Here is a 14,490-nt window from a genome sequence, read left to right as displayed (position 1 = left end):
AATATATTACATACATTAAATTCTGAATAGCTTGACCAATGACAGCCAACATGTGTTTTCCTTCTTCTTGGGTCTTCTCCACAGTGAAAGCAAATGTGAATTGTGTTTCTAACACAGGGAGGTAGGAAATGAGGGTGGAGAAAACCATAAAAGACTTGGTGATCAGAAAAAAAGAGGCAAGATCCTTGTGTGGTCTCATTCATTTGCTCTCTCTTTCTCCCACATCTCTGACCTATTTTGCTAGTGACGATTGGTTTCTCACAGCTGGAGATCACAAAACCCGGGTGCGAGGTCCAGCCTGCGGAGTTATGTGTGCGTATCCAAGCTGCTCATTCATTAGGAGCTGGAGGGTTCTCTAATTTGGCCAACTCTTGTCTCACCAATGAGGTGGCAGGTGTCAAGGACCAGTAATAAGAGGTATGTATTTTCACGATGTGTCACATAGATAAAGAGAGAAGTCAGACACATACTATATTAAAATATCAGGAGAATGCTGAGGCACCAGTTACCAGAAAGTTTTTTTTTTTACTTGGAATCTAGTGCATGTTCTCATACCAAAAAAATCTCTCCAGTTCCTTGAAGAAACGTTGGTGAATTACCACTGTATTAGCCTGGCTATCTCTTGGTAGGCACCCATCTGCCACAGTAAATCCATACTCATACTTCCTTACAACTCTACACTCTGCATTTGGAAGGAGAGAATCAGCTCTTCCTGGAGGATGGGAGAAACCATGATCAAGGAGGTTTGGGTAATAACAATCACCTGATAATTTGAAACTCAAGGGTCCTGGTTTTCAAACTTCCACCTAACAGTAAACTTAGAGCTGGCCCCCAGTAGTTAACTGACATTTCTTTAATCATATACCATGTAGCTCATCAGTGATTCAAATGCAGGAACCAGGTCTTGCCAACTGTGTGTCCCTAACACTTAAATTGGTGTTTAACACATCAGAGGTCTTTAATGATTACTGTTGATTTGAACTGAATTTGCTAACACTCAGCACCAAAAGTGATTTTTCAACTTGGATAATTTAGAATACCTTTGCATCCTGTGGTTGTACGTCATCTAGTCAGCAGAATTTTATTTAGGAGACAGAGAATAAGTTATACTGAAACTTTCTTTCAAGTGGAATTTACTTCACAAAATCATTATTTTTTAATCTGAGCATTCTACAAAGGGTGACCCTAATGAGAAGGAAAAGAACACTAGAGCATCCTTGACAATAGATTGAAAAGTCAAGTCAACTAATGGAATAGGACCCTGTAGAGACTGGTGTTGTGACTGAAGAATATTGTAGTATCATCTTAGAAAGTAGGAAATCTGATTACCTTCAACTTCCTCACATTTGAGCCAGACTACAAATGAGCTGTGTCCAGGTACAGAAAAACCAACAATATTTTATTTATAATCTTACGTTTAGCTTTTGAACTACAAATTCTGGTTCTAGATTTGTTGAAAAGATCATGGGTTTTATAGATGCTCATATGTAAATTAATCTGTTGTTTGCTTATTTTTTTTTTTTTCCTTTTCTTTTCCATTCAGTGGTCCTCCTCATAAATACAGAACAGGTCATTACATGAAAAATATAAGATCTTGCATTTTTTCCTTGCTCTCTCTTAAAAATCTATTCCTAATATTGCATTCCCCATTGGACTACTTCGTAAGGGCATGAGAGGGAGAAAAGAAAAGAGAAAAAAAAAAAAAGAAAGAAAGACAAATAGACTGGATCTCACCACTAGAATTCACCATAAAAATCTCAAAGTGTAACAGAATTCTTACAAAATTTCCTAGACCAGTTCTTTAGGGAATTGAGATCTCCTATGAAAAATATGGCAGTCGGGGAAGGCAGGGATGAGATGTGGGAAAACAATAAGTAAGTGCAGCAAAAACAGGTTCTGAGGAATACACATCATTTTGTCTGCTTTAGATCACAATAGAATTTTTAATAAATAAATTTCTTTTCTTTTTTTGTTTTTTTTTGTAAAGACACTTTTTTTTGAAACAGTAGATTTAGCCCAGTCATTTGTGTCATTTTTTTAATAAACTGTCTCTTTTTTTTCTGATTTTTTTTTCCTGTAACTGTAAATGTTTTAGATTTGAGTCTCTTGTACATTGTCTTTAGAGTTCATTCGGATCAATAACGGTTCATGCACTGAACTGTGTATTGAATTTATTGTGTTAACTGTTGTTGTGTGGTTGAAGGGAGATTTGTAGGAGTTATAGTGATTGAGGTGCTCATGCTCAATGGCAGGCATGGGCAGGTGGCTTTCCATGGGTGTGTCTCCTGTAATCTCATCATCCACATTGATGATTTCCACAGTCCTTGTCGGGGCGTGATGGTTCTGCCGGTGGTGCTGCTTCCTCATCTTGTAGAAAATGACCAGCATCACTGCAGCCATGAGTGTGATGGCCACAAAACAGCCAATGATGATTTTGGTAGTCTTCATGACCTCATCAATTCCTGGGATCCCGCTGTTCATATCAGTCACGGGGATGGTGAATGTTTTCTCCGTGGACCTTGTGCTCTGTGGCGTGAGAGAGGTGGTCACGTTGGTGGTCTCCCAGTCGATCACTGGAGTGGGACCCACGTTAGTATCTGTGGTCCGCGCCTCATCCTGAGAAGGTTCCATGGTCTCTACAGTGACGGTTGAAAAGTAAGAGAAGGGGGTGGTGGTTGCTGCAGTAACATTCAAGGTGGCTGAAGCGGTGGCATTCCCAACAGAATTACTCACCATACAGGTATACATGCCTGTATCTTGCACGGTTACGTTCGTGAAGTTTAACGTGCCATCACTGAGCACGGCTATCCGCACTTTGTACGCCCCGTGCGTCATGACTGTTCCATTTGGAGTAATCCAAGATACGGAGGTCAGGGACGTGGAGGCCCGACATTTCAGCTCAGCTGCCATGCCTTCAGTGACATTGAGGTCCGCTGGTGGCTCCACAATCACAGGAGCGTAGCATGTGAAATAATTCTGGTCAAGCTCGCCAATGTACCTCCCTTTCAGACTGGGAGGAGTGTTACACCGGGCACAACAAGCGGTGTTGGAGGGGGCCATGTCTTTTATCCACCAGCTGAGCCACAGGATGTCACAGTTACAGTTCCAGGGGTTGTGATGTAAGTGTATCCGCTCTAGATGATGCAAGGGTGTGAAGAGGTCATGAGGCAGTAATGTTAGATTGTTGTGTGCCAGGTTGATCTCCACCAGTGACTGAAGGTTATCAAAGGCATTCCGTTCAATCACTTGAATCTGGGACTGGATCATCCACAGTTTTTGAAGGTGCATCAACCCCTGGAAAGAGCCAGGCCTGATGGCAGACAGATGATTCCCAGAAAGATCCAACTCATCTAGTTTTATGAGTGGTGTGAGGTTAGGGATTTCTCGGAGGTTGCACATGGCAAGGTTCAAATACCGCAAGTTGGACAGACCTTCAAAGGCACCTTCTGAGATGTACGAAAGCCTTTTCAGTTCCCCTAAGTCTAGTCGGCGCAAAGAAGGGATTCTGTTAAAAGCATAAGAAGGGATGCTTTCAATGGGGTTGTTTCGCAGCCAGAGCTCCTTCAGTTTAGACAGATAAACAAAAGCTCCATTCGGGATGGTGGTAAGACGATTGTCAAAGAGTTCCAGCGTGTTGAGGTTTGCCAGACCATTGAAGGCCCCAATTTCAATTGTTCTAATGTGATTCCTACTCAACTGTAGGATTTCCAGGTGCCTCAAGTGTTTGAAGCTGTTCACTTTGATGATCTGGATTTGGTTCTCATGGAGGTTCAGCAGCCGAGTGTTGGTGGAGATGCCATCTGGAACCTCACGTAGGTTTTTCCGGACGCAAATCACTTTGCTGAACTGGTTGCTGCAGGAGCAGACTGAAGGGCAGGTTTGAGCCCGCACCAGACCGGCCACCACAAGAAGTTGAAGAGCCAGCAGCACCACAAGCAGGGGGTCAAATAAGGCCCTGTTAAACCTAGGACCTATCATTATCTGCTGTGGATGTAAGGTCATCTTGTTCAACATTCATAATTTATCTGGTGTTGGTCCTTCTGGAGTTCAAATAGTCTGCAATACAATAAGAGTGAAAAAAAAAAAAGAAAAAGAGTATTAGATCTCCACCATGTGTCTTTCTGGAGTCACTGTCAGTGAGAGAGTGGATCAGCTAAAGCCATCATTTCTCAGACTAAGAAAACAACAAATCTAACGTACTTTATTGAGTGATGTGGCTCCTGTTTATGGAGAAGTGTTTTTGTACTTTGAGTTTGCAGCCATCCACAGCCCACATTCCATCAGATGTGAAATCATGGAGAAATGGAAGAATGAGGTTGAGGGCCTCACTGTGCTGTTTCCCAACCACATGTGACCTGAATGCACAGGGACATCTGAGATGTACCCCACCATCAGGTTCAATGTCCAGACCAGACTGAAAAAGTTCAGAGAATAAAATTGGGGGGCTATATCCAATAAACAAAAAACTCTCTTGCAAAATGATGAATATCTGACATTTTTACTGAGGGTTAGTCTTTGTGCTAGGCACCAGAGGCCAGACTTCACAAACAATCCTATCCAAGAATGGTGACAAAATTGCAGGGCTCAATGCAAAATGGGAACGTGGGGTGCCTTGTTAAAAATCATTGAGAATTTCAAATCAGTTACAACAGAGCATTAAGCCAAGCATGGGCCCGTCTGAATCTGGGGTCCTTTGCAAATGCACAGGCTGCATACTCTCCCCATTTCTTATCTTTACAGCAGTCCTCTGAGGAAGGAACTGTTAGAGCCTCCACTTTCAAGATAAAGAAATTTAATCATAGGAGAAGAAACATGTATGAAGTCACATGGTTAGTAAGTACAGAGCCAGGGCTCAGACGTTCATCTTATTGGTTCAGGACATCTGATCTCAAACACTCCATGAAAAAGCTTCTGCAAGAATGATGGCAAAAGCAAAATATTTCTCACAATTATTTTTGTTAAAATACCTTCCCTCTGGGGGCAAACTCAGCTGTAAACACTGGCGACTTAACATAGGGTACCTGTGAAAATATGCCAAAATAGTGACATGCACAAATATACATAAATTTCTAGAGATTCTCCTATACAAAAACTCATGATAACATGGTCAACTGCTACCTATAGGCAGACATACCACAAATTAAATCATGTTCCATGAAACACAATGTTTATTTACAAAAAAGAATCTTAGTGTAAGAGGATTATTGTATGTATCATGTGCCTACTCTTAGTGATTTTGAGAAGATTTGTGGGAAGGGAAATAAAACAACTCATTTTCTGCATCTCTTCCAGCACAAAGGGAATGCCAAAGAAGCTTGTATTACCCAATATATGCCCCACTCAACTGGTTCATCATGGATTCGTGGATTGAGCACCTGTGTAATGACTTCGCCCAAATTTCTCATCTCAATAAACAGTGCCTCTTTGATGAATCTCTTAGAAACTTTTAAAAAAGGTAGAGGGTCACCACATCCAATTCAAAAAGTCACTAAGGCAATAATTTAGCATTTATATGTGTCACCTTGGGCAGGTTACTTATCCTGTCTCACTTACAAAATGGGAATGAGAATATTACATAACCTTTAGTGTTGGTGTGAGAATAAAATTAGTTACCATTCATAAAGAGCTTAGAAAAATGCCTTCCTTATGCAAAGAACTCAACAATGTTAGATGTTAGGTATTATTATTCTTACTATTATTGTTCTGTTGTTTCCCTTAGCCAGACATTTTGCTAAGTACTGGACATACAAAGGTAAAAGAGTATAATGCTCATCCTTGAGGGAATTAAAATTCAAAAGGTGAGACAGATGGGCAAATAGATGAAGAGCAATAATTGCTATGAGACCAAACCACACTGGCACAAGGGTACTGAAGTCAGAGCCACCCAATCTATGCTGGCAAATCAGGGATTTTCAAAGAGGAGGGTCATCTGATGTAGATTTTGTAGACGAAGTCGGTTAAGAAAGGAAAGAAGAGTGGAGGGACCAGCCTGAGACAAGTCACGAACACAGGAAGGATGCTAGTAACACCAAGGAACCATAAAAAGTTCCCCGTGGCAGGAGAATGGAAGGCCTAGGGAAAAGAACGAGAAAGAAGCTGGGAAGAGATCGGGTCCAGATGGGTATGTCAAACTTAAGAGCTCTCATTTTATTCTGTAGGTGACACGTTTCGTTTATAGAAAGAAATGCTGCCATCAGCTTTGTTTTTAAGAATGGTCATGTTAGACCAATACGGGAGGTAGAAAAGCTTTGGAGAAAACCGGCAGCAAGGAGACAAATTAGGAAGATCTTCCAGTTGCTCCAAGTGAGCTTTGGAGAGAAATCAATGCCAGAGACATGGGGAGCCTCTTGGCCATCACTTCCATGCCCATCCTCCACGGTCTTGAGGAGAGAACGGCTGTCTCCTCTTCAGGACATAACCCTGCTACCTGTAGTGAAGTTCTCAATGCAAATTAGCATTTGTGAACAATTACATTTTCATTGGGTACACAAGACGGAGAAGAGGCTCTTTTCCAATAATAGAAGAAGATGCTTTACTAGGAAAAGGCATCTGCCATTGGCAACCCTTAACATATCCCCACAGTCACAGAACTGCAGAAAGGGACTTGAGTCTCAAGAAGATGAGGTTTAAAGTCATTGATTGCTTTCTGGCTTCAGAGGCTGGTTTTTGTCTCCTTCCCTATGGCAGCAAAGGAACTTTACCAGTACCTTCTAAGTTGTTACTTTTTCTTTGGTGGCAAACCAATTTGCTTCCTTCCTCAGGGCTTTAGCAGCTCTGGGCTGACTTTCACACCATCCAGTACCATGACTGTCCCTGGGTCTGTTTCCGGCACCAGCTGTGAGCTTCCTGAGGACTGAAGCCATGTCTCAGGGTCTCTTTTTAGCCTACTGACAACACGGTACCTGTCATGTTGTAGGAACTAAATAAAAAGACTGTTGAAAATGTGCGAAACAGTTAATACCTAATTCCAACACTTTGCATGTGTGTAGTGATGTGTACAATGCATTAATCATGCTTTTTATTTTCTGTACTTTCTGATATTTTGCTTCCTGATCCTGGAGATTCCTGGAGACAGTAAAGGACTGGCCCACAGGCAGGCCTTCCATATTCAAATTAATCAGTCTGAAGCCTGTACCCCAACCACTGTCGGTATCAGGTTCTCAGGGGCTCTTACTCTTGGGCCACTGTCCCTCTGCCCTCATCATCCCAGGGCTAGATTCCAGGCAAGTAGGACAGCCCCTCTGTCCCAGAAGCCACTGCAATCATTCAGACCACAACAATGTGGTTGGGAGACTTCTCCTGAGTTAGGAGTTATCGTTCATTGTGAATTTAAACATGACTTTAAAAACCCTTGGATATTTCCATTTTAGGTAGAATGCTATTTAAATTGTCAGTGATCATGATCACTGAAAATTTTTCATTCATGTGATTTAGTGTTTTTTTGTTTATATACTCCCTTCTCCCCAAAACACATTTTTTTTTAAATTTAAGAAAGAAAAAGGAAAAAGAAAAAATAATGGCACATAAAATCTTAATGCAGTAACTGACCCATTTTTTTAGGGTTGGGGTCCTAGGGCCCTGCTCCATCATTCCTCCTCCCACTTCCCAGCCCATGACTCTCTCTGGAACCCTCGGGTCTCTGGCAGCCCAGGACAAAATAAGTGGTTGACTGGAAATAGCACAAATGTGAAAGAGTTGAGTCCTTATGTTAGGTAGTTAGATAAAGGGGGGCACTGGGCAGACAGGTGGAGAGGGAGGATGATCTGGAAGATGGTCGTGTGCCTGCCTCCAGCATAAAGGGGCTGTACCTCTTCTAAATGAGTGTCAGCAAAATACTGGTTAAAATCCAACAACCACCACTGCTGGGTAGCAAGAAGGACTTGACTGGACAGGCCCCAGTGCTCACTGTAATATAATTAACGTTGCAGTTTAGCTTCCCCCGCCCCCCACCAGGGGGAGGGTTGTTTTTTTCTGTGTACACCGTGGATAAGGACATGCACAAAGGGGCCGACCATGACTTAGCATTCCAGGGGCAAGAGCTGTCAATCAATCAAGAGACCACCTCTCAGTGTGGGTGTAAGAGAAAGGGGAGACAAAGACCCCTGCTTTCCCCCTTGGATCAGCCCACCTCCCCTTCTCGGAGGTGTACTTTCTTTTCCTAAATAAATCCTTTAAAATCTTTCGCGACACAACACTGTCCGTCTCCCATCTGTAATCTTATCTTTTGAGTATGACAAGAACTGAGGTCTGTTTCCTTTCCTTCTGGGGTAACACTTACTCTGCCATTTGCTATTGTTTTCCCTTTAAAATAGGAAACAACAAAGGCAGCCGTGTCCCCTGGTCAAGAGAGACGACTGTGATGAAGACTTCCTGAAGTTATACGCCTGCTTGAATCTCCATGACCCTGCAGTTGGGAAAGTGACTTCACCTCTCTGTGATTCACCTTCTCTGTCTGTACAAGGGAAACAACATTGCTGCCTACTCAAAAAGGGTTTCGTTAGCACTGTCACATAATGTAGACAGTCACTGGCTAATAGTAATTTATAATAAATATTTAATACATATTAAAAATAAAGTGAATGGACACTCAGCTTCTTCCTCTGATAGACAGGAATAACAATAACCCCTATTATTCAAAGTTGTGGTAAGGATTTACTGAAATGATCAGAAACATACTATCAGTAAAACATACACAAATAGTATATACATTGCTCTTGTACAGTATGTGTGCCTCTCATTTTTCAGTCCCCAGGTTATTTTATCATTTACTTTTTGCTTACTTCAAGGTCTTTTTGCTGGTGCAATTAATAAGACTTCTTATAAATCAGTCGTAAGTAATGATTTACGAATTATAGCTGGTTCAAAGCTAATTTATAACCTGCAGCAAATAAAGCTTGGTACATGCGCTGAATCGAATAAACTACTACCAACAAAAGGTTTTCTATTTTAAAATCTAAATTATGTTACTTTACTGCAAAAGCCACGTTTCAACATCTCCTTCAGAAGATGTTTTTATCACATCAAAAGGAAATCAATTTAAAGGTATGCACTATCCATTACGATGTCATCTCACAGCCTTTATTTACAAATGGATCTGTGTGGGTTTTGAATTAAACCATAATACTTTTAGCCTTGTCCCAGAGGATAGCCTGACTTTGTCGACAGACCTTTCTTCTTGCCTTACCCATGCGTCAGTGCTCCAAGGGACGCAGAGGAAACTGCATGAGGCAGAGTAGCTGGTGGGGATGCTGTATTTAGTACAGGATCATTGCTAAGTCAGCATACACTATGTCAGGACAATGGAACTTGTTTGCAAGTGAGGTGGGAAAAAGATAAATTTAGTTAACCGCAGTCACTCCTCCCATCTCAACAGACCACACAGTCATACTCATAAGGATCTGCAACAAACCTCCCTAAACATTGAGAAGCAACGCCATTAACCCCACACTCGGAATGGACACTGAGATCTCAGACCATACCTTACTACCAACAGCAACATGACTCTGCCCTTCCATTGTCTTTATTAGCGTCTCTATCTTCTTCTGGGCTCTCCTGCCAAAGCAAATAGGTTCATTGTCCTTATAATAACTTGCCCAAAGACCCATCAGCTCTTTCATGGAAAGCATTCATGGCAGTCTGCTCTAAGCTTCTTTGACTCTTTTGCCTCACGTGGCAACCCTGGATTGCTGTATCATAATTTTTACCGGATCCTAATCAAGTTCCCACCTTAAAAAATCCCCCTAAAAATCAAACTTCCAGTTCTCAATAAATTCTGGCTTAATCTTCACCACTCCACACACCGACGCTCCTGGACTTCGGTGGGATGGGGCCTTCCCTTAGTAAGCAAAAAGCTCAGCTCGGTCTCAACAACAGATTGTGCTGGTTACATTTTTCATAATCATTTTTTTTTAAATAAAACCAAAGATGGGTTATTCACTTAAAATATACTTGAACTTCAATCTCTTTTTTTCTTTCTCCTGCAGCCTTTCTCGCTATATAAATATATGGATATAGATAATACATACATATATTTATTTATTTGTTGCCTACTTAACATCCTTACTCTTTTCCTAGAAAATTTTGTTCAGAAAAAGTCCCTCTCATCTCCCCCTCCCCCAAATCACAAAACTATATTATCTGCTTTGGGAAAGGCTGACTCAGTATTAATGGATGAATAGAATTTGGCTTAAGTTAGGACTAGGCAAACTTTTTCTGTAAAGGGCCAGATAGTAAATAGTTTAGGCTTTACAGCCAGATGGTCTCCTGTTGCAACTACTCTACGTCGCCACTGTAGCTTGAAAGTTGCTATAGACAAGAGGTAAATAAAAGTGCATGGCTATGTTCCAGTTAAACCATTTATGGACACTGAAATTTGAATTTATGTAATTTTCATATGTCTCAAAATATTCTTAAAATTTTTTTTCAACTATTTAAAATTTCCAAAAGAATCTGAGCTTCCAGGGCACACACACAAAAACAGATTGTGGGCTAACCATTGGAGTACAATTTGCTAAATTCTTGTCTAAACAAACATTGGTTGCACCATGCCTATTGCCAGAGATTGGTTAGGTCTTGACATGTGACACAGTTTGGTCAATGAGATGCGAGGAGACTTCAGCTGAGGGGGTGCTGGGAAGTTTTTGTTCTCCCACTAATATGAAGAAAAACATGGGGAAGGAGTTGTTCTTTATTCTTTTCCTGGATAATGTTGGGCGTTTGATGCCTGGAGTTGCTGCAGCCATCTTGTGGCCAAGAGGCGAGGCAGCCTGAGGACAAAGCTGATATGCTTAGGAAGGAAAAAATGTGAAGAGGGGAAAAATCTGCATTCTCAATATTGTGATAAGCAGCTCAATTAATGACTCCTGAAATGGCTTTTCCTCTGTATTTTATTATTATGTAAAGTGGTCAATTCCTTACCATATAGAGTTCATTATTCTTCTGTTTACTTACAGCCAAACCTACTCTGATACTTTCATATTAGTCTTCCTCCCTCTCTCTCCTTCTCTCTCTCACTGTCTCCCACTTCCCCAAACCAACAGCAAAGAAAAGACAAATAAGACAGCAGAAAAGTTCAGATTTCTTACACCATTATAAATTTGAGACCTACCAAAGAGAACAAAGCAAGCTGAGGCAACACAAGGTGCTTATAAGAAAGGAGGTGAGGCTTACCCCCACCTCGCTAAGAAGCCTTTCTATTGTAATCATTTCTCTGGATAGCTTTTTAAATTTTAAAGAGTGCTAGCCCACACAGGAAAAGGAAAAAAACAACAAATTGAATAACACTATTATCAAAGCTAGCTCACCCTCCCTTCTAAATCAAATTTATCTTACAAATATTTCAATAGAGTTCTTTTTTTTTTTTTTTCTCTCCCCCCACTTGAAACCCAATTTTGCAAATCTGTTGAGCTTTCCAACTCCTTATGCAGGAATATGTGGCTCTGCAGATTTTTCAGAGAAAGAGAAATTTTGTAAATATGCCCAGGGCGGACCCTCAAGGCAAATGTAACGGAAATAATACAACAGTTGAATGGCTGTGACCCAGGCACTCAACCTGTCAAGTCACCAGGAGGCTCTTTGACCACACACACTGATCTTGCAACGTTCCTACAAAATGTTGGGATTTTTAAAAATTGAGATATAAAGGAAAAAAAAAAAAAACAAAAAACCCTGGGTCCGTGTTTTCATTTTTTCTAGAAGACTTACCCGACTTTATAGTAAAAGAATCCATGTTCAGTGTTTAGAGGTGACAGGATTGCAATATCATTAGATTTAAGAAAAAAAAAAAAAAAAGCATTGAGTGAAGACAACAATGTATTAAAAAAAGAAAAGCAAGAAACAAAACAAAACAAAACAAGCTATGTGGCCAACATGTTGCTAAGTTCTGGAAAGTATAATAAGGGATACAAAAGAGCAAAGGTGACCATGACTTCTAGAACTTTACAATCTTGCTGGTGCTATAATACAAATGCATCGATAACGCTGAAGAATAAAATGCGTGCATATATGCATCTAGGTATTCATGTAAATCAATCTATTCAATATTTAAATGCCACAAAATGTTTTCAGAAGTCATAGATAATCAGAGAAAGTTTTAAGAAGAGGATTTGGGATTTTCTGTAGGTCCTTAAGGGGATATAGACTTGCACTGAGGCAGGGTGGTGGTGGAGGAGGTAAGAGGTGCCTCGGAAAAGCATAGGAGTAGGGGTGTGAAATAAAAGAAAACTGACTTACTAGAAGCAGAAGGCTTGTATTGTAGCATTTAGATGGTGAAGCTGGCACAGATGAGGTGTACTGCATGGCTGGTAGGAGAGTTTGGATTTGCTTTGTGAAAGAAACTTCGGGAGACACTCCAAGCTCTTGAACAGGAAAGGGCATTGGTGAGAGCATTACTTTAGGAAGGCTCCGCCCTTGTACATAAAAGAAATGGGAGTGACGAGTTGTTGATGGAAAAGTCGGATGACTTCAGTAATCAACATCCCTTTTTTACTTTAGAACTGCAAGGAACCGATCTTCAATCTGATTACCTAACTACTGAGATGTGTGTAGCTTCCAATTAATCAGCCCTAGTTGAAATCCTGTAGAGCATGAAACACCAATGAAGGCAAAATTAGCTTCTGTATGTGGTCACATGAGAAAATACCAGGTCATACAGAGGGGGCAGGGTATCACTTTGGAAACTCTGGTACACGAATAAGGAAAGATGCATCTTTGATCTCTGGTGCTACGCATGTCCACACTGTAAATGATACACAAAGGACTACTAAACACATATTTGTTTTTGGTTCCTTGATGACATATACTGCACTTTCCAACTTGAAACAACGTTGAAAGCATAGAAAGACACTCAATCTATATTAGCCAAACCTAGTGGAACAAAAACCAGATTTAGAGTGAAAATGAGATGGGTTAGAGGCTTGGTTAAGTATTACTCTTCAATCTTTGGTAAACTGGCCTCCTCTGAGCTGCACTTTCCCTAAATGGAAGTGATGATAACATTAACAGACATTGAGAGAATGACATTAATTAAATGGTGTAGCATATACTGAAAGAAAATTCCTGAACCTGTCCCTCCCCCTTCAAAAATGCCATTACCACACATCCAACTGCTCAAGGCAAAAACGTAAGGTCCCCCTTGACTATTCCTTTTCTCTGTTTACATTCTGCACAACCCTGTTCATCTGACTTCTGACTTTACTATTAAAATACAACTGGATTGGTCTACTTTTCCTCATAGTCCTTCTCTGGACGCAATCATCTTCGCTTCTCACCCGAACCACTGAAATACCCTCTTATCAGTTCTCGCCTTTTGCAATGGCCTTACCACAATTAATTCTTCATTCGACATTTAGAGTGAAGTTTAAAAGCATAAATATATTCATGTCATTCTTCAATTGAAAATGCTTCTACTAGCTTCATACTCTTTCAGAACAAAACGCAAATTGTTTTGGCCACCAACACATGATTATCTGATATTTGCCTATCCTCCCCTATCCTCAACTTCTCTTATTTCCCTTCTCTCTTCAATCATATTGAATTACCTTTGTTCCTCAAATACTCCAAGCCTTTGCACTAAGGTTCTCTCTGCCTGCAACACGTGTCCTTTGATTTTTAGATGGTTGATTTTTCTGGTCATTCAAGATTCCGTTTAAATTTTACCTTCTCAGAAAATTCTTTCTTGATCACCCAGCCTAAAGCAGTTACTCCATCATTGTCAATTAAGTTACTATCTTAAATTTTTCATCACTGTACTTCTAATTTGATACTTTCCTCACATATGTCCATGTATATTTTCTTAGAGCCTGTCCTATCTGCATAGAACATTCAGTTCCTTGGAGGAACATCTTATCAACCCTAGTGATCTTCTCCCAGAGAAATACTCATGTAACATTTGTTAAGTGCACAAACGAATGAATGGGTGTTCAAGCAGACAAAAGCAGTGTGTAGATAGTCAAGGCTATAAACTCACTGAGGACCTAAATAATATCATATTTCCTCACTCTTTTATATCTAGTAGATCCAACTCACATAGCAGAAACTTCACTAATTTCTGGAAAGATGCTTGTCTGGTTTTTAGTTATTTTCCTCGAAGTCCTTTGTTCAAAGAAAAACTGGAGACAATAAAGCAATATAAAGGTCATTTCAATGTCTCCTTGCTCTCTTTGGCTTTGTGTGTGTGTGTGTGTGTGTGTGTGTGTGTGTGTGTGTGTGTGTGTGTGTTTTTCCAGGGGAAATCTTCCCCATTTCTTTCTCTGTATTAGTTGATAACATCCCTGTTTTAAGTTTGGCCAGACAATGCCCTCTGCTGTATGTGCCTAAAATAACATGATTCCCTTGAAAATTCCAATGTAGATGATGCATTAAGTTGTTTTCATGATTTGCTGCTCATGGCACCTGCGTGTCCTTCAGAACCAGGGAAGTTTGAGCTTTCAGGTCGCTCCATTAGCTCAGACCACTGAGCGCAGAGAGCAAGAATTCTTACAGGCAGAAAGT

At 40.6% G+C, this 14,490-nt stretch overlaps 1 protein-coding gene across 11 annotated transcripts in view; it reads right to left on the bottom strand.

The window, feature by feature from the left end:
* Nucleotides 1-1,378: 1,378 nt before the first annotated feature.
* The window catches only part of LRRC4C (leucine rich repeat containing 4C), a 1,083,236-nt gene continuing 1,070,124 nt past the window's right edge, over nucleotides 1,379-14,490 (bottom strand). For all 11 annotated transcript variants that reach the window (XM_074372152.1, XM_074372154.1, XM_074372153.1 and 8 more), the window contains one exon: nucleotides 1,379-4,056. In XM_074372152.1, coding sequence (XP_074228253.1) covers nucleotides 2,092-4,014 — 1,923 coding nt within the window. In that variant the 5' untranslated portion in view covers nucleotides 4,015-4,056 and the 3' untranslated portion in view covers nucleotides 1,379-2,091. The remainder of the gene's footprint in view (nucleotides 4,057-14,490) is intronic.

This window comes from Camelus bactrianus, chromosome 10, assembly GCF_048773025.1.
Source record: "Camelus bactrianus isolate YW-2024 breed Bactrian camel chromosome 10, ASM4877302v1, whole genome shotgun sequence".
Classification (NCBI taxonomy): Eukaryota; Metazoa; Chordata; class Mammalia; order Artiodactyla; family Camelidae; genus Camelus; species Camelus bactrianus.
The sequence above is the reverse complement of the archived record's forward strand: the minus strand, read 5'-3'. Positions and strand labels throughout refer to the sequence as shown.